Raw genomic sequence first — 20000 nt, forward strand, 5'->3', positions numbered from 1 at the left:
GGCCGTGTACATGCAAATGAGTAATGTGTTGTGATATCATAAACACACAGATTTAAAAATGAGATGTTTCAGCAGGATGTTAACTATAAATGCTCTTTTTAGACTGAAGTTGATTTCTGAAACTTACAGTATGTTTTTAAGGTACAGTTACCTCTTATATGTCTAAATATCAAGGAAAATGTGATTTTCCATTTCATGACCCCTTTAATTCATATAGGATCACAGGCTCACTAATGCCACCAGTTCTGTTGTATTTTTCCAGGTATTCCAATCAATTTCTTCTAATAATTCCAGATACAGACGAGCATACTTCTCCATTTCGACGTGGTCTTCTGACGTTTCTTACGACTGCAATAATGTGAAATTAAAATGACAGTAAGCTGGTCAATTTCAATAAGTTGTCTCAATACTCTCTCTGGGGACATGAAAGGTTTCACAATTTGCAATAGTCACAATATTCTGTATGGAAACGCCTCAAGAGCAGATTTCTTTTGCACTAAACCTAAACTTATGCAAAGCGTTTTTTTATGTATTTTTTTATCCCCTTTTCTCCCAATTTGGAATGCCCAATTCACACTACTTAGTAGGTCCTCGTGGTGGCGCGGTTACTCGCCTCAATCCGGGTGGCGGAGGACAAGTCTCAGTTGCCTCCGCTTCTGAAACTGTCAATCCGCGCATCTTATCACGTGACTCGTTGTGCATGACACCGCGGAGACTCACAGCATGTGGAGGCTCATGCTACTCTCCACGATCCACACACAACTTACCACACGCCCCATTGAGAGCGAGAACCACTAATCACGACCACGAGGAGGTTACCCCATGTGACTCTACCCTCCCTAGCAACCGGGCCAATTTGGTTGCTTAGGAGACCTGGCTGGAGTCACTCAGCATGCCCTGGATTCAAACTCGCAACTCCAGGTGTGATAGTCAGCGTCAATACTCGCTGAGATACCCAGACCCCCCACGCAAAGTGTTTTTTTTTAAGAATGACATCACGCGCACCATTTTATCGGTAAAAGGCCATTTGAATGGAAACGAGCCGGAGACAGAAATTTTCGCAAAAAAAAAGAAAAGAAAATGTGTTCACCGTCGATAACGAAACCGCACAAAAAGTGGATGGAAACGTAGTTATTGTCTGAGTATTTTAGCACAGTTTTGTATCCATATCAGTGGAATATTCACAGAACAGTTAACAGAACCATAAGTCATGAAAATCCTTTGGTTCCGGTATTTTCAAAAGTGGAACCAGTTCTGAATAAAAACTGGTTCTTGATTCCCAACGCTAGTCCATATTACAGCTCTGGGCAAAAACTACAAAGACCATTTGACTGACATTTAAAGTGACCAATCACAGATCATTCGGTGATAACCAGCTGTTTAAAGGTGGGTTTATCTGAAATAGTTACCATCAAAAACCTAAATAAATAAATAAAAACCTCAAATGTTTGGCGATCAGAATTACTGTCAGTCAAAAAGGGTCCAGAACTGATTTTTCACAGACATGTCTAACCACAAAAGGCCATATTTAAATAAATGTAAGCAGAGCTCAACACTAAGGATTTTTTCTACTGGCCCCGACGGGCAAGTGATTCAGATTTTTACTTGCCCTGCCAAATGTGTAATATACAATAGGTAGATGTTAGGCTTAATCTGTGATATGCATGTGGATATAACATGAAATTAGACAAACCAAACAAGACCAACACTGACTGATACACAAAGCACAGAAAGAAAATACCTGTACAATCCAGAAATTAGAAATATAACAGGTGTTATGAGAATGATATGAAGTAGACTGTTTTAAATAAAAAGCTCTGAAAATGAAAAAGATCATGTAGATTTACACTCTACAGTATCAGGAAGATAAGACCCTTCCTCTCTGAACATGCCACACAACTTCTTGTTCAGTCACTTGTCATATCTAGACTGGACTACTGTAACACTCTCATTGCAGGCCTCCCTGCATGTGCAATTAGACCCCTCCAAATGATCCAGAATTCAGCAGCACGTCTGGTCTTTAATAAACCAAAGAGAGCACATGTTACACCACTCCTTGTCTCTCTTCACTGGCTGCCGGTTGATGCACGTATCAAATTCAAGGCTCTGATGCTGCATACAGAACAGTTACTGGGTCTGCTCCAGCACACCTAAAATCATTTCTGCAGAGCTACATCCCCACCAGAAGCCTGCGGTCGGCTAAGGAACGGCGTCTTGTCGTGCCAACACAAAGAGGCACCAAAACACTTTCCCGGACTTTCAGCTTCATCGTTCCACGTTGGTAGAATGACCTTCCCAACTCCATCTGTGAAGCTGACTCACTTCTTCAAAAAATGACTAAAAACACATCTTTTCCATGAGCACTAAACCAGTCACTTGTTGCACTTTAATCTGTTTTGAATGATATTCTGACGCTAGTGAAACTTTGTAATACGACACTTTTTCGTACCACTGTCTCCTTAAGATGATTCGCTCATGTTTTTCCTCTTCTGTAAGTCACTTCGGATAAAAGCTTCTGTCACATGAATAAATGTAAATGTAAAATAAATAACCGTAGTGATTTTGCTTCTATTCATATCAAACTCCATTAGCATGTCGAATTAATGTTTACATTTTGAAACATTGCCTAATTAGCCTAATGTTTACTTGCATTTTGGATCCGGAGCAGCTCAGATTTCCAGTCATGTGCATAAACGGGGTTTAACAAAGTTTATTACGTTTCATTCCGCACTTCATCTTTAAAGGCAAAATAATGAGAGAAATGTGTTTTTTTTTCCTGTGGGAACAATACTTGCGCTTTGTCCATTTGCGAGTGTGCATGCACACTAAACAGTGTCTCCGCTGCACAGAGAGATTAGAGAGATACACGGAGAGACAGAGATTTACAGTGCAATAGAACTGTGTTCCTGTGTGGATTACTAATTTTCAGCACTATGTTAAAACCAAAAAATGTCGCTCAAGCAACTCAAGCTTGGTTCGCTCTGTGTATTTTTCGTGCTCTCTAGCTTGTTGTCTGCTTGCACTAATGTTATAAATGCAGCAATGGCCCGATCGGGCAAGTAAAAGTTCTAGCAACTGGCCCTAATCTCTCACACTGGCCCCGGGCCATCGGACAGTCCTTATTGTCCAGCCCTGGTAAGAGTCAATTTAAAGATTCAGTATCCAGTTAAACATGGACATTACAGTATAACTTTTTGATATAGTATGATGTGTATCAATAACACTAGATCAATACCTACTGATTAATCACCAATCACATGAGGGTCTTCATCTAAATCAGTGACAGACCACTATATCAGGCTGATATTTGCCCATTGTGAAATGATCTGTATGGGACTGATTGGCACAAGTGTTATTCTAACTAGTGTTGCAAAATCGAATGTCCTTTGTGATAAATCTTATTCGCAGTAGCACCATGTTTAATTGTTGACGTGAATTAAAACGAGGCTGTGAGAGTAAATTACACTGTTTAAAGCTCCTAGATCACATCTAATTTTCACAATTCATGTTTTCTGAAATTTTTTGTCTAATGAAAGTTTTGAAAAAGATGTTTCGGTGGAATGATCTAAAACACTTTAACCTCATGTGACCCCGCGTACACATGCGTGGACGTTGTATTTTGGCTTCGCTATACTCAACACAATTTTTATTAATTTTAATCCGACTGAATACTGTTCACAAGACTCTACACTGTCATTTAAGGGTTAAACTTCTGCTGCACCGAGTCACGTGACACAACAACATGCTGTCGATTTCCATGAAGCACTTCTATGGGCGCAGAGCCAACAAAAGTGCGTCTGGAAAGAAATCTCTCTTTTTTTTTTTTTTCACCCAGTTTTGGAATGCCCAATGTGCTCTAAGTCCTCGTGGCGGCGTAGTGATTCGCCTCAATCCGGGTGGTGGAGGACGAATCTCAGCTGCCTCCACGTCTGAGACCGTCAATCCGTGCATCTTATCACGTGGCTTGTTGAGCACGTTACCACGGAGACACAGCATGTGTTGAGGCTTCACGCTATTCTCCGCGGCATCCACTCACAACTCACCACACGCCCCACCGAGAGCAAGAACCACATTATAGCAACCACGAGGAGGTTACCCCATGTGACTCTACCCTCCCTAGCAACCGGGCCAATTTGGTTGCTTAGGAGACCTGGCTGGAGTCACTCAGCACACCCTGGATTCTAACTAGCGAGCTAGCGAACTCCAGGGGTGATAGCCAGCGTCTTTTACCACTGAGTTACCCAGGCCCCGGTAAGAAATCTCTTTACGGTTTTTCATTGAAACCTGTTTGGTTGTAAAGAGTAGAGTCTCTAGTTTCATTTGATATGCCGCTTTAAAAAATCTGTTCATTTGTCGCGCATCAGCGCACTGATAAACATGATGTCCACATATGTGGATTTTGGGACATTATAACCTCAAAAGTTGAAAAAACATGTTAGTTATTTTGAATAACTTTCAACACATCTCTGGGTCATTTCACTTCATTTTAATATACATTTTGTTATATTTTATTTTGTTATCACTGTACAATACGGTTCTATTCATTAACATTAGTAAATTAATTCCTATATTTACTGTGTATTATCACATTGAGAATAAATGGGTCAATTCTTGTTGCTTTCAGAGGCTTTATATGGAGTTAGGATGAAAATAAGATGCATTTCAAACTGTTCTGAGACCAGTGCAGACAGACAGCACACTGGAGGTTAAGTCATTCACTAAATAGGGAGCAAGGGAGCATCCTATAGCTCTCTATGCAGTTAAGTGCATTCACTCCTAAAATCTGATCAAAAGTTCAGTTTCAGGCTGCAGATGATGTTTGGATCACTCAACATGTTTGACACACATGTGACAATGATAATCAGTAACGTGTTCATACACTACCAGTCAAAAGTTTGGACACACGGACTTTTTCTTTATTATAACTATTTTCAACTCATCCGTATATATATTTAAAAATTAACAATACAAATTCATTTCTAGCTTTGTAAAGAAATTCATGTCAGCACAATTTTGTCTATGCAACTAATTTCAAGCATTACAGCACAATCCTTTAGATCTAAATGTTTTTAAGATCATGAGATTCAGTCGACTGTGTCCAAACGTTTGAGGTGTAAATGAAGAACAAACGAGACCTCATTGAGATCTTCCTCAGAGGCTCATGTAAAGTGCTCACGTCTTGCTGCTGCTCATGTCCACAGGCTCATCTGCTGTCTGAAGCTCTAGTTTGATGGTGGCCTTCACCTCCCCCCCCCTCGGCATGCTGGATGTCTGGACCGACACCGCCGTCTCGGATCTGGAACTGAACGCCGGTCTGTCCACCTGATCCACACACTCCAGCTTCACACGCTTACTGTCCACGTCCTCAGACTGAGAGTCTCTCTGCAGAGCACGCTTCTGACTGCGCGTCTGTCGCACCACATCATCAGACATCACCACAACTGACGGAGAGAGAGACAGATGTCAATTAGAGGCAACCATACATATGTATTTACATCTCAAAACATTTCATGATGCTTAAAGTAGGACCATAAGAAATCAGTTTGATTTTTTTTCTAAAGTCTATTTAATTTTTCCCTATTTTATTTTCTGAATTCCATGGTTTAAATCAAATAAATCCAAACTTCACTCAAATGAAAAGTGCTTCAGTAAAGATCCTCACAACAATCTAAAACACAACATTATTTCTTTCTTATTTTTGTCAAATAAAGAGCTGCACAACAGAACATCACAGTATAAATGAACAATCTTGCTTGTAAGGTTCAACATAATAATAATAAAATACATTTTACTAAACACTAGAAATATATGTATGTGTGTGTGTGTGTGTGTGTGTGTGTGTGTGTGTGTAGATCTGAACAACATCAACGTCAAGACAACATTATTTCTTTCCTCACAAACCACAACACACACACTCACCAACACACTTCCTGTATTACAGGAAGAGCCACCGTACTGTACACACACACACACACACACACACAGATAATGTACAGCTGACTCAAGTTCTCTTCTCTTTCATGCTGTGACATCACATGACTCTTCCCAAGATTCCATGGGGCACACAAAGCACCTTCCTGAGAACCGGTTTAAACCAGTGAGGGAGGACGAGTTAATAGAGTTAGTTAACCCTCTGAGATGAGCAGAGAGACAGATAGATAGATAGATAGATAGAGAGATAGATAGATAGAGAGAGAGAAAGAGACAGAGAGAGAAATAGAGAGATATAGATAGATAGAAAGAGAGATTTATGCCCACAATGTACTTAGAGAAATAGAGAGAGAGAGAGACAGAGATAGAGATAGAGAGATAGAGATAGAAATAGAGAGAGAGAGATATATGCACAGAGATGAGACATAGATAGAGAAATAGAGAGATAGAGAAATATAAATAGAGAGAGAGATAGAGAGAGAAATAGAGATAGAGAAATAGAAATAGAGAGAGAGATAGAGAGAGAAATAGAGAGATAGACAGAGAGAGAGATTTATGCCCTGTCCCGCACTGTACTCAATAGAGAGAGAAATAGAGAGATAGAGAAATAGAAACAGAGATAGAGAGAGAGAGAAATAGAGAGATAGAGAAATAGAAACAGAGATAGAGAGAGAGAGACAGAGATAGAGAGAGAGAAATAGAGAGATAGAGAAATAGAAACAGAGATAGAGAGAGAGAGATAGAGAGAGAGAAATAGAAACAGAGATAGAGAGAGAGAGAGAGAAATAGAGAGATAGAGAAATAGAAAGAGATAGAGAGAGAGAGATAGAGAGAGAGAGAGAGATAGAGAAATAGAAACAGAGATAGAGAGAGAGAGACAGAGATAGAGAGAGAGAGAGAGCAATAGAGAGAGAGAAATAGAAACAGAGATAGAGAGAGAGAAATAGAGAGATAGAGAAATAGAAAGAGATAGAGAGAGAGAGATAGAGAGAGAAATAGAGAGATAGAGAAATAGAAACAGAGATAGAGAGAGAGAGAGAGAAATAGAGAGAGAGAGAGACAGAGATAGAGAGAGAGAGAGAAATAGAGAGATAGAGAAATAGAAACAGAGATAGAGAGAGAGAGACAGAGATAGAGAGAGAGAGAGAGAGCAATAGAGAGAGAGAAATAGAAACAGAGATAGAGAGAGAGAGAGACAGAGATAGAGAGAGAGAGAGAGAGAAATAGAGAGATAGAGAAATAGAAACAGCGATAGAGAGAGAGAGAAACAGAGATAGAGAGAGAGAGAGATAGAGAGAGACAGAGATAGAGAGAGAGATAGAAATAGAGAGAGAGAAACAGAGATAGAGAGATAGAGAGAGATAGAGAGATAGAGAGACAGACAGAGAGAGAGAGAGAGATGGGGATTTTATAACCCTTTACTGTGTACAGTGATGGATCAGATGGTTATAATATGGACCTTTGATGTATACGATGGTGCTGAATTATTACCACTTTAAATTTAATGTTCTATTAACATGGTACTTCAAAAAAAATAAAAAAATAAAAATAAATAATCATGGCACTAGGGATGCACTGATACAACATTTGTGTACTAATATATCTGATGTTAATTACACAATTTCAAAAGAAATTTAAAGAATAACTTTATTCACTTCTGCGTAACTGCTATTAGTTACATTAGTTATATTATTATAACTGTTATAAACAAAAAGCACATTAACTTACAATAACATTCTTAAAAATAATATATTATACATATATATTAAAAGATATAATAATATATAAATATACATAATATATTAAAATATAATTATATAATTAATATAAACATATAATAAAAATAATATAAATAAGTTTACGTGAGTTAAAGGAATATTCCAGGTTCAATAAAAGTTCATCTCAATCAACAGCATGTGACATTAATTTTGACTCGTCCGTCCTTTTCTTTAATAAAAGCACAAATGTGTGTTCCAGTGAGACACTTACAATGGAAGTCAATGGGGGCCATTTTAAAAATGTGCAATGTGCAATTGGGAATGTATATTGTGATAAATATCGATATCGAACGATACGAAAAAGAATATCATGATAATATTTTTGGCCATGTCGCCCAGCCCTAATTTAAAGTCAGAAATGAGAAGCTTATAGTTTTATAAAAGCACTTACATTTATTCTTCTATTAAAACTTGTGGATTATTTGAGCTGTAAATTGTTTAAATCGTTTTTTTTATGGCCGTTTTATATAGTGCCATCAGTCTATTCAAATGTTTAATCGCGATTAATCGCAGATTTGAAAAGTGCTGAAATTTGAAACTATATTTACTTCTTTTCTTTTCAAAATGAATTTATTTCCATTTTAGAAAAGGAAACAAAAACAAAACACTATGTATCAATATAATGCTTTATTAACATTTTCCAAACAAAGTCTTCCGCAGTATAAAGATAGAAATGCTCTAAAATAGTAACATTAAACGTTTCTCAAAGTCTAACTGGGAGTTTGACTAATTGAAAGAACTAGTCCACACATAGGTTGAGTATTCATTGCAATGGGCATTAAATCTCTTAAACTCTCATCCTCCATAATATTAATCTGCCGGTAGACTGCAGCTATCCACTTTCCTACAGCAATCGTGAAGCAGCGTTCATGATTCGCATCAGGGCGGCAATGCCAGCATCGAGTGCTGCTTTGAAACAAAACGTTGCATTCTGCGTTTGGTTGATAGTTTAGATTTGATGTGTTCTGTGGTAATTAAAACGTGTCTTACATAGGCTGAAAAATACTTGATTTCTATCACAAGTCCAATCTGGGCTTGTTTTGTACATCAAACAGTGCTAAGAGCTCCTTTCTCCATCATTTTATCACTGACAGGGGAGCACTGTCAGAGATCCTTTTATTAACTGAGATAAGAACCTCCTGCAGCTCTATCATAGGAGAGAGCATAACGGTCAACTAGAATGTAGCGTTATTTTATGCTAACCTTGTAGGCTCAACTTGGTAGAAGGGCTCTGGCGCTGTTGTGTGTGTGTCGAGTTTGTGGTGTGTGCATCAGTGTAATGACTCCGCGTGGTCACATTACAAAGGTTCCACCCTTCACACAAGTGTTTATGCTGGTTTATGCTGTATTAACGGTAAATGCGTTAATCGTGATTAAAAAAAATTAACACGTTAAACTTTTTTTATTAAATCGCATGCGTTAACGCGTTAATTCTGACAGCTCTAGTTTTACAGCTTTACGTCGCCATGGCAACGGAGTTTAAAATTGTCTATAACTTCACACAGATGTGGTTAGTAAGTGATTTAATCCCAGTAAAATCATGTTAACACACATATTGTTTATGTCTTGTGTCTATACTTTTGAAACAGTGAGTATTTTAATGTTTACAGATTGACCCCATTGACTTCCATTGTAAGTGTCTCACTGGAACACACATTTGTGCTTTTATAAAGAAAAGGAGGGACGAGTCGAAATTATTTTTAGTGGTAATCAACATTATGCTTCAAATGCTGTCGATTGAGGTGAACTTGTACTGAACCGGAAATATTCCTTTAACTCGCATTACTACATGTACATGTAGAGAGACAGGAAATAATGTGGGACACATCAGAATCGAAAAGCGTCAATGTTACTACACAAACCAATCAGCTGTCAGCTTGAGATTTAACCTCAGCAACAGTAGAATTAGAGAATGAAAATGTGAGATACAAAGTCAACAGAAATCTATAGCTATAATCATTGACTATCATTGTTATAAATGTCTCAGGAGTCATCACTGTGTCAGTGTGTGAAAACAAGCCACCTATGATGTAAAAGTCAGAAGACATATGTATATATATACATACACACACACACATTAGAGGTCAACTGATATATTGCAGAGGCAGATAAATCAGCCGATATTCTGACTTTTTAATTATTGCATCGGCCGATAAATTTTCCTGTTTGTCCGATTATTTCTTGAGGATGCTGAGAATCGCCTGTTTGCATGTGAAGCAACTGAGACATGTAAATGACCAGTCACAGTTTGTTTTGTTGTTACGTGCATCGTGTTACTACAATAATAGACCGGTGTGCAACACAGTGTCATTTAAACGGTCCACATATCAGAGCTGCGGCAGACGTGTTTGAGCTGATAAAGTGCTCGTCTGATTCATACTCCCTCTCTCTCCTCAACAGTTCCCTGCAACTTTTATCTGTCTTGTCTAATGTATACAGAGGCACAATGAAAATAAGGTGCTTTTCAAACTGTTCGGAGATCAGTTTCCTTAAGAGTTTCATTCATTCAAAACAGCTGTTAGTTAAGCCATTAACTGATTAGGCAGCAAGTGCCTATGTTTTCTGATGCAACTCAAGTTAAAAGCGCTTCACATGTGCGATAAGTTAATGTCTTATTCACTATCACTGTATGTACGATTGGTTCGAGTCGGTAATGTGATTGCTAACGTGGACGTGCCATTCATGGTTGCTGGACTACAGTGTGAAATCAGAAGAAACTGCTACCATTTAAAATACAATATTATTTTTGAGTTTTGTGTGAAATTGAGTAAATATAGTGCTAAATAAAAGTTTATTATTACTTATTTTAGCAATTTTATGTTTTATTTACTATATTAAATTATCGGCCAACCTGCTCTTACATCGGCCATTAAAAAAACCATCTCTGTCAACCACTAATATATATATATATCAAATTCAAAGTCTGTTTGACAAACTCAATCAGGGTCAATCAACTGTGACATCTTCCTCTTTCCTTGAAAACTGAAGAAAGTAGCTGACCCCAGATCAGGTGTAAGGAGCACAGGGTCAGGTGATCATCAGGGAGATTACGGTGGACGTATTGAGTGTATGCAGGCGATAAAATGGCAGCGTGGTGTCATGTTACACGTCCTCTGACAGTTGACACACATCTTGACGAAGCATATCCCCCACACACACACACACACACACACACACACACACACACACACACACACACGCTGGACTGGCCTCAACTCAATACGAGTATGTGCAGGAAACACCAACGTCTCACATACAGCTGATTATCAGCAAAGTATCGTGCTGTTCAAATGACAAAAACTGTCAGATTTCTGAAAGATGATCAAAACATTGTTTCAGTAAGTACAGCCTTTACACACATACAGCTGAAGTCAGAAGTTTACATACACTTAGGTTTAAGTCATTAAAACTCATTCTTTTAACCACTCCACAGATTTCATATATATAGTCTATATATATATATATATAGTCTATATATCATAAACTATAGTTTTGACAAGTCGTTTAGGACATCTACTTTGTGCATGACACAAGTAATTTTTCCAACAATTGTTTATAGACAGATTGTTTCACTTTTAATTGCACCTTTAATGTAAAAATTACAACCTATGCAATGCCACTGAAAACCAAAGTGACACATTTCAGAGAGAAAACATAAAAATAAAAATCTTAGAATAACTTAACTGCATAAGTGTGCACACCCTTTTATAATTGGGTATGTAGTCTGTGTTCAGAATCAATCAATCATCAAGCTCATGTGAACCGTACACACCTGTCTTCACCTGAAGTGACTGTGATTAACTCCAAATACATCTCAGCTGTTCTGACATCTTATTGGTTGCATGCTACTACAAGAGCCACGGGCCACAAAGAGCTTACAAAGCATCAACGTGATCTCATTGTTGAAAGGTATCCCTCAGGTGAGGGCTACAAAAACATTTCCAAGACATTAGATATACCATGGAACACAGCGAAGACATTCATCATGTATGGCACAACAGTGACATTATCAAGAACAGGACGTCCCTCCAAAACTGACGAGAAGACAAAGAGAAAACTGGTCAGGGAGGCTGTCAAGAGGCCGACAGCAACATTAAAGGAGCTGCAGCTCTTTCTGACAAGTACTGGTTGCTCTACATGTGACAACTATCTCCCGTATTCTTCATCTGTCTGGGCTATGGGGCAGGATGGCAAGACGCAAGCCTTTTCTGACGAAAAAATAAATAAATCCAAGCCTGGCAAAAACCAATATCTAGTCTCCCAAAACCATGTGGACAAATGTGCTGTGGTCTGATGAGACCAAGATTGAACTTTTTGCCCAAAATTGTAAAAGGTATGTTTGGCACAAAAACAACACAGCACATCAGCAAAAGAACACCATACCCACGGTGAAGCATGGTGGTGCCAGCATCATGTTTTGGGGCTGCTTTTCTTCAGCTGGAACTGGAGCTTTAGTGAAGTTGGAGGGAATCATGAATAGCTCCAAGTTTCAGTCAATTTTGGCACAGAACCTTCTGGCGTCTGCTAGAAAGCTGAAAATGTAGAGATCTTTCACCTGTCAGCATGACAGTGATCCAAAGCACACATCCAAATCAACAAAAGAATGGCTTCAGCAATAAAAGATGAATGTTTTGGAATGGCCCAGCCAGAGCCCAGACCTGAATCCTATAGAAAATCTGTGAGGGGATCTGAAGAGGGCCGTACACAGGAGATGCCCTCGCCATTTGACAGATCTGGAACGTTTTTGCAAAGAAGAGTGGGAAAATATTCCCAAGTCAAGATGTGCCAAGCTAATAGACTCTTATCCAAACAAACTGAGTGCTGTAATAAAATCAAAGGGTGCTTCAACCAAGTATTAGTTCAGGGATGTGCACACTTATGCAGCTATTCTAAGTTTTTATTTTTATTTTTTTCTCTGAAATGTGTCACTGGTTTTCAGTGGCATTGCATAGGTTGTAATTTTTACATTAAATGTGCAAACATTCTGATATGATTTGTTTAATTTTTTTACATCACAAAAAACTGCTGTTTTGACGGGTGTGTAGACTTTTTATATCCACTGTATATCACAATTCCAGTGTGTCATACACTAAGGGGGCTTTCACACTGGGCACGTTTGCTGCGGTCCTATTCTAAGTGCGATTGTTCCCAGTGCCCCTCCGCACCGTTGGTCTTGTTTCACACTCACTTGATTCTATCGAACCCCGTTCCATTTGCATTCATCTTACATCATCACAAATACGCATGGAGAACACAATGCGACTCATCGTAGTTTTTGTTTTTTTGCTATTTTGGTGCCATTATGCACAGCAGAGTGAACGACAACTTCGTATATGTGCGCATCATGGCGTAACTCATCAGATGTCCAGGGGAAGGCGGCTTGCTGCTGCTCGCAAACGGCGTTTTGAGGAAACAGCTGATTGCAAATTCATTTGCATCTTTGTTTACACTGCACGATTATGCTCGTGTCCAAGATGAAGTTATCGCCACTGTCATCTCCTATTATACCCTATATTTATAACCTATAATAGTATTTATATATCCACGAGGTGTTCTAAGACTTCATAGAATGTTCAAAAACTCAGTGAGATGTTAAAAATCTTCATAACATGTCAAAGACTCCCTAAGGTGTTCAAAGACTCCCTAAGGTGTTCTATGTTCCAAGACTCCACGAGGTGTTCCAAGACTTCATAGAATGTTCAAAAACTCAGTGAGATGTTAAAAATCTTCATAACATGTCAAAGACTCCATAAGGTGTTCAAAGACTCCCTAAGGTGTTCAAAGACTCCCTAAGGTGTTCTATGTTCCAAGACTCCACGAGGTGTTCCAAGACTTCATAGAATGTTCAAAAACTCAGTGAGATGTTAAAAATCTTCATAACATGTCAGAAACTCCATAAGATGTTCAAAGACTCCATAAGTTGTTCAAAGATTCCATAAGGTGTTCAAAGACTCCATGAGATGTTCTATGTTCCAAGACTCCATGAGGTGTTCCAAGACTCCACGAGGTGTTCCAAGACTCCACGAGGTGTTCCAAGACTTCATAGAATGTTCAAAAACTCAGTGAGATGTTAAAAATCTTCATAACATGTCAAAAACTCCATAAGTTGTTCAAAGACTCCATAAGGTGTTCAAAGACTCCCTAAGGTGTTCAAAGACTCCATGAGATGTTCTATGTTCCAAGACTCCACGAGGTGTTCCAAGACTTCATAGAATGTTCAAAAACTCAGTGAGATGTTAAAAATCTTCATAACATGTCAAAAACTCCATAAGATGTTCAAAGACTCCATAAGGTGTTCAAAGACTCCATTAGATGTTCTAAAACTTCCTAAGATGTTCTAAGACTCCATGAGATGTTCTAAGACTCCATATAATGCCAAAGACTCCATGAGATGTTGAAAAACTCCATAAGACCATCAAAAACTCCAGAAGATTATCAAAAAGTCCATAAAGATGTTCTAAAACTCCATAAGATGTTGAAAACATTAAGAAAAACTCAAAGGAATAGTTCACACAAAAATTCATATTCTCTCATCATTTACTCACCATCATGCCATCCCAGGTGTATGACTTTTTCTTCTGCAGAACACAAATGAAGATTTTAGAAGAATATTTCAGCTCTGTAGGTCCATATGATGCAAGTCAATGGTAACCAGAACTTTGAAGCGCTAAAAATCACTTAAAAGGCAGCATAAAAGTAATCCATACAACTCCAGTGGTTAAATCCATGTCTTCAGAAGCGATATGATAGATGTGGGTGAGAAACAGATCAATATAAGTCCGTTTATACTTTCCACGTTCAATGCGTAACCCTTTCTCCTCGAGGCTGTGAAGGTGCAGACTCCTGCCGGCACGCCCCCAAGGTGAAAATAATGCATTTGATTGGTCAGATCTGCTGTCACTCCCAGTGAACTGCAGAACCCTTCAGAATCTCCTGTGCAAGGGTATGCAGTAATGTAAAGATACAGCGCGATAATGAGTCGCTTTGATTTGCTTCCACAGACCGCTTACACTCCGTCAAACAGGAAAAAAGATGCAAAAACTAGAGATGTGCACGAGTAGTCAAATACTCGAGTATTCGTTCTGCAATAATTATTTGAAAAGTAAAAATACTACTTGAATTTCACAATGTGTTGCTTTCCTGAACACACAAATTAAAACTCACAGTTATAACTGAATGTATTGGGTGGTGCTGTGGACAGAAGTTGATCACATTTGATGAGAGAATTGCATCGTTTGCTTCCTGGCGCAGTGAAGACTACATGAGACGTTCAATATTCCATGAGACGTTCTTAAGACTCCATGAGACATTCTTAAGACTCCATGAAACGTCCTTAAGACTCCATGAGGCGTCCATAAGACTCCATGAGGCGTTCATAAGACTCCATGAGGCGTTCATAAGACTCCATGAGGCGTTCATAAGACTCCATGAGGCGTTCATAAGACTCCATGAGACGTCCTTAAGACTCCATGAGACGTTCTTAAGACTCCATGAGACGTTCTTAAGACTCCATGAGACGTTCAAATACTCCATGAGATGTTCTTAAGACTCCACGAGGCGTTCAAATACTCCATGAGGCATTCATAAGACTCCACGAGACGTTCTTAAGACTCCACGAGGCGTTCAAATACTCCATGAGGCGTTCATAAGACTCCACGAGACATCCTTAAGACTCCACGAGACATCCTTAAGACTCCACGAGACATCCTTAAGACTCCACGAGATGTTCAAATACTCCACGAGATGTTCAAATACTCCACGAGACGTTCAAATACTCCACGAGACATTCTTAAGACTCCACGAGACGTTCAAATACTCCACGAGGCGTTCATTAGACTCCACGAGACATCCTTAAGACTCCATGAGATGTTCAAATACTCCATGAGACGTTCTTAAGACTCCACGAGACGTTCTTAAGACTCCATGAGGCGTTCTTAAGACTCCACGAGACATCCTTAAGACTCCACGAGATGTTCAAATACTCCATGAGACGTTCTTAAGACTCCACGAGATGTTCAAATACTCCACGAGACGTTCTTAAGACTCCACGAGACGTTCTTAAGACTCCATGAGATGTTCAAATACTCCACGAGGCGTTCATAAGACTCCACGAGACGTTCTTAAGACTCCACGAGACGTTCTTAAGACTCCACGAGACGTTCTTAAGACTCCACGAGGCGTTCATAAGACTCCACGAGGCATCCTTAAGACTCCATGAGATGTTCAAATACTCCATGAGACGTTCTTAAGACTCTATAAGATGTTGAAAAACTCCAAAAGACGTTCTAAAACTATTTGAACAGGGCGAGTAAATGATGAGAGAATTTTCATTTGAGTAGACTATCCCTTTAAGGAACACATCCTTGTTCATTAGTTCTGAATATTTCAAAAGGGCATGAAATATTCAAATATGACACATCATTATAAGAATAAGCACCAGTGTGTCACCAAATCATCTGCTTCTGACATACTCATTTGTATTAGTGTTCATTTTATTAAAGAGTACATAAACAGTGGATAATGTAGGCTAATTGTTCGGACAAACAGATAGTCCTGCCCCAAATTTACACCACTGGATGAAAGTCACAGTCAACCTACTAATAGCTTAAATCCGTAAAAAATAACAAAAATAGCTACACACCCTAGCACATCAGAATCATTCAGAACATGCAACCTGGCAACAGCTTTAGCATCCTAACGCCATGGCAACCGACAAGAAACAAACAGAGACTCCACCATCAGCACCAAGCCATCAAAACATCTTACAGCTTGAAGTCTGATCACTAATAATTCTGCAGAAATATCCGTCAGACGAGTGGCGAATCCCATGACAATGGTTGTTCTGGGAACGTATCGTACAGCGGCGCTCAACACACAGGGGAGGACGGCATGAACTGAATACAACAAGTAAAACACAACATCTTCACACGTCCTGAGACGAGGAATCATCAAACAGATGAATATCTGCTGCTGGAGTATTCTGTACAGTGTGACATTAAACACGACATCAAAACGGACTCCATTCCTGGTCTGATTGTGCATGTTATTCCACAACAAAAAGTTTATCTTCGTAATCTTTCATCAAAATAAAATAACTCTTCTTCACAGCTGATGTCATCAAGCCATTCATATAGTAGACTCTTTACACCATACAATCAATTTCTTGAGGATAAAATGTTATTCTAATTAAATATATCCCGTTTCACTCTCAAATACGTCACATAACGGAAGCAAAATGGATTGTGCGAACGCCGTTTTATGACTTAAAGTAGGCTATCGACTATCTCATAGACCCTATAGTCCCTAAAGAGTCAATCGTTGACATACAGTAAGAGTATAGAGCTATAAAATCAGATAAATTAAAATAAATTGTTTAAACGTTTCCTTCAAATGTCATGAAATCAAAATTAAATCCAACCTGTAGAGCAGGCCTATTGAACTTCATCGACAATCTTCACGGCATGCGGGCCAAGCCAGAATATTTAGTTAACGAAAAGATTTGATTGATATCGTATTATAGACCATTTCAAGGATGTAAACAATAACAAATTATAACGCTTCTGTGCATGTCTGGAACTGAAGCATTTACGGTAGTGGCAACCCAGAACTGTCAAAATAAAATGACTAGCACGTCCTTTTAGAGGCTAGCTAAAACACAACAAACGAGTTACTTGCAAAAACTGAAAGTAAACAATGAGGTGTCATTACCGGATCATTAAATAAGACTCTGAGTCAACAAACATTTACCTGAAGTGAGTTATCCAGACGTGTTGTTAATACTGAGCACGTCTACGTGAGAGAGGCGGTGAAAGTGTTTCGTAGTTTAGATGCTTACAATTATTTCCTCAGCGGCAAGGTCAAGAATATTGGATCAGTCCTGTTATAATCAATGAAGCCGTCTGCGTAACCTGTTGACAAGGTGTGACAAAGAGGGCGTGGCCAGGCCTGGCGCCGAGTTACCCCAATCAGCTGGAGACGCCAGTTCGAGAGGGAGTTGCACGCAGCCGACGAAGCGTGTGCATTCCATGTTGGACTGAAGAAGCCAACACTGAGAGAGACACACGAAGCTGCGTGTGTGTGCTGAAAAGCACTTTTATGTTACGTCTACATGAATCGTTTGTGTTATTAAAGTCTACGTGAACTGTTCACCCGGTTCCCGCTTCCTCCTTGATAGGGAAGGCAGGGATCTGCCACAGTAAGTTAAATGACTTGCACAGCTTCATTTATTATTATGGGAGCTCTACCTCTCAAACGTACAATTATTTGGCATTCATTTCGTCCATCTACCAGAGATGTGTGCTACAGTTTTATTACTGCAAGTTTCTATCCAGCCGTCTCGCTTCACTGAAGCGGTTCAATGCGTCCGTTTGTCGTTACTTTTTTCGGAGATCTAAATACTTTAATTTCCGTTCCAGGAAGAACATGCAGCACTACGTATGGCATAAAAAGGGCACCGTATACCAACATGAAAACATCATCCCAAAGGTGAAGTACGATGGAGGGAACATTATGATTTGGGGCTGCTTTGCTGCTTCAGGGTCTGGATCGCTTGCCATCGTCAAGGGAAACATTAATTCCCAAGTTCATCAAGATATCCTACAGGATAATGTCAGGGTGGCAGTGTGCCAGCTGCAGCTCAGAAGAAGTTGGGTGATGCCGCAGGACAATGACCCAAAACATCGAAGTAAATCCGCTACAGAATGACTTCAGAAAAAGAAAATCCACCTTTTGGAGTGTCCCAGTCAGAGCCCAGACCTTAACCCAATAGAGATGACCTCAAGAGAGACAACAGACATCATAAGAATATGACTGAAGCAGTTCTGTAAGGAAGAATGATCCAGAATTCCTTCTGAACATTGTGCAGGTCTAATCCACAGCTAACGGAAACACTTGATTGAGGTTATTGCTGCCAAATGAGGATTGAGCAGTAGAGGGAAGTGACCCAATTAAGCCCACCCAAAAGTTTGACATGTTTTCTTATAGAAATGTTAACAGCCTTCCAATAAAATGAGAAGATTAATCTCTCATCTAAACACTCACGTTATGTTTTGTGATAAACTGACAAAATTAAGTTACTTTATTTAACTGCAAACATGAAAAGTCTGGAGTGGATTTAACATGAACATATATTTTCTTTTTTTTTTTTATAGATTCAGACCTCAAACATCATAGCCAGTAAATTAAAGAGCACCTATTATGGTTTTTAAACATGCCTCATTTTCTTTTAAAGGTCTCATCCAATAGATTTACATGCATCCAAGGTCAAAAAACCCTTTAATTTGCTCATAATTTAAATTGCAGCATTACCTTTTATTCCCAGTGTCAAAAACGACTCGTTCAATGATCCGTTCTAAAGGATTCATTCTAAACTCCTCCTTTCAGAGAGTATACTCTGCTCTGATTGGTCAGATGTCCCAGTCTGTTGTGATTGGTCCACCGCTTAGTGTAGTGTTTGAGGGCGGGTCAAAGCTGTTCACAAGCAGCCAATGAAGACCAGAGGCGGGTTTTTTGATACCAAATTACGTAGGTGAGTACAGGAAGTAAGTCTGGAATTACTAACGACTCGTTTCAGGTGTTCAGAATCGGTTCTTTCTTTTGGGAGTCAATAACTCCATTTGTCGTGCGCTTTGCAGACTTATTTACATTCACAAACAGCTATATAACACACTACATGAAAGGTCATATTTGAAAAACCATAATAGGTGCTCTTTAAATCTTTAATTTCTGAATCTGACAGTCCTTATAATTATTTTCTTTATCTTTTCATTTTTCTCCCTGCAATGAAAATAGATTCAGAATGTAGAGTTGACAATGAAATGAGTTTAATATGAGGTTCATTGGGTTATTAGGAACACCAGGGGTCAGTGGAAAATAAACCTCAATAATTTAGAGTCAAGATAACCACATAAGATTTTTTCAGGAATAAAAAAAACACTTTTACAACACAGAGCATGTTTGTTATTGTTTAAACAATAATTATTCTGCTTTTAAGCTTTGTGAGCATCACTCAGACATCCGCTGCGTCCGAATATCCATACTACTCTACTATATAGTACGCCAAAAACAGTATGCTAATGGAGTATGTCTGAATCCACAGTTTTCATGAAGCAGTAAGTGAGAAACACCCGGATGATCTTCTATTTCCGGTGAGATTCTGAAGTGCGGCTCGACTGGACACTTAACGATCCCATAATCCCTCAGGCGACGTCACGTTCAAAACGCTGGATTTAAAGGAACGGCGGTCAATCGCGAGTCAGACGGCTCTTCTCAACTGTAAGTGATATCATAAGA

General features: G+C 39.0%; 1 protein-coding gene across 3 annotated transcripts in view; it reads right to left on the reverse strand.

The window, feature by feature from the left end:
• LOC127443019 (transcriptional repressor p66-alpha-like) overlaps nucleotides 1–20000 on the reverse strand; it is a 53930-nt gene that overhangs the window by 31204 nt on the left and 2726 nt on the right. For all 3 annotated transcript variants that reach the window (XM_051701495.1, XM_051701496.1, XM_051701494.1), the window contains exon 2: nucleotides 5177–5441. In XM_051701495.1, coding sequence (XP_051557455.1) covers nucleotides 5177–5433 — 257 coding nt within the window. In that variant the 5' untranslated portion in view covers nucleotides 5434–5441. The remainder of the gene's footprint in view (nucleotides 1–5176; nucleotides 5442–20000) is intronic.

Source organism: Myxocyprinus asiaticus, chromosome 6, assembly GCF_019703515.2.
Source record: "Myxocyprinus asiaticus isolate MX2 ecotype Aquarium Trade chromosome 6, UBuf_Myxa_2, whole genome shotgun sequence".
NCBI classification, from domain to species: Eukaryota; Metazoa; Chordata; class Actinopteri; order Cypriniformes; family Catostomidae; genus Myxocyprinus; species Myxocyprinus asiaticus.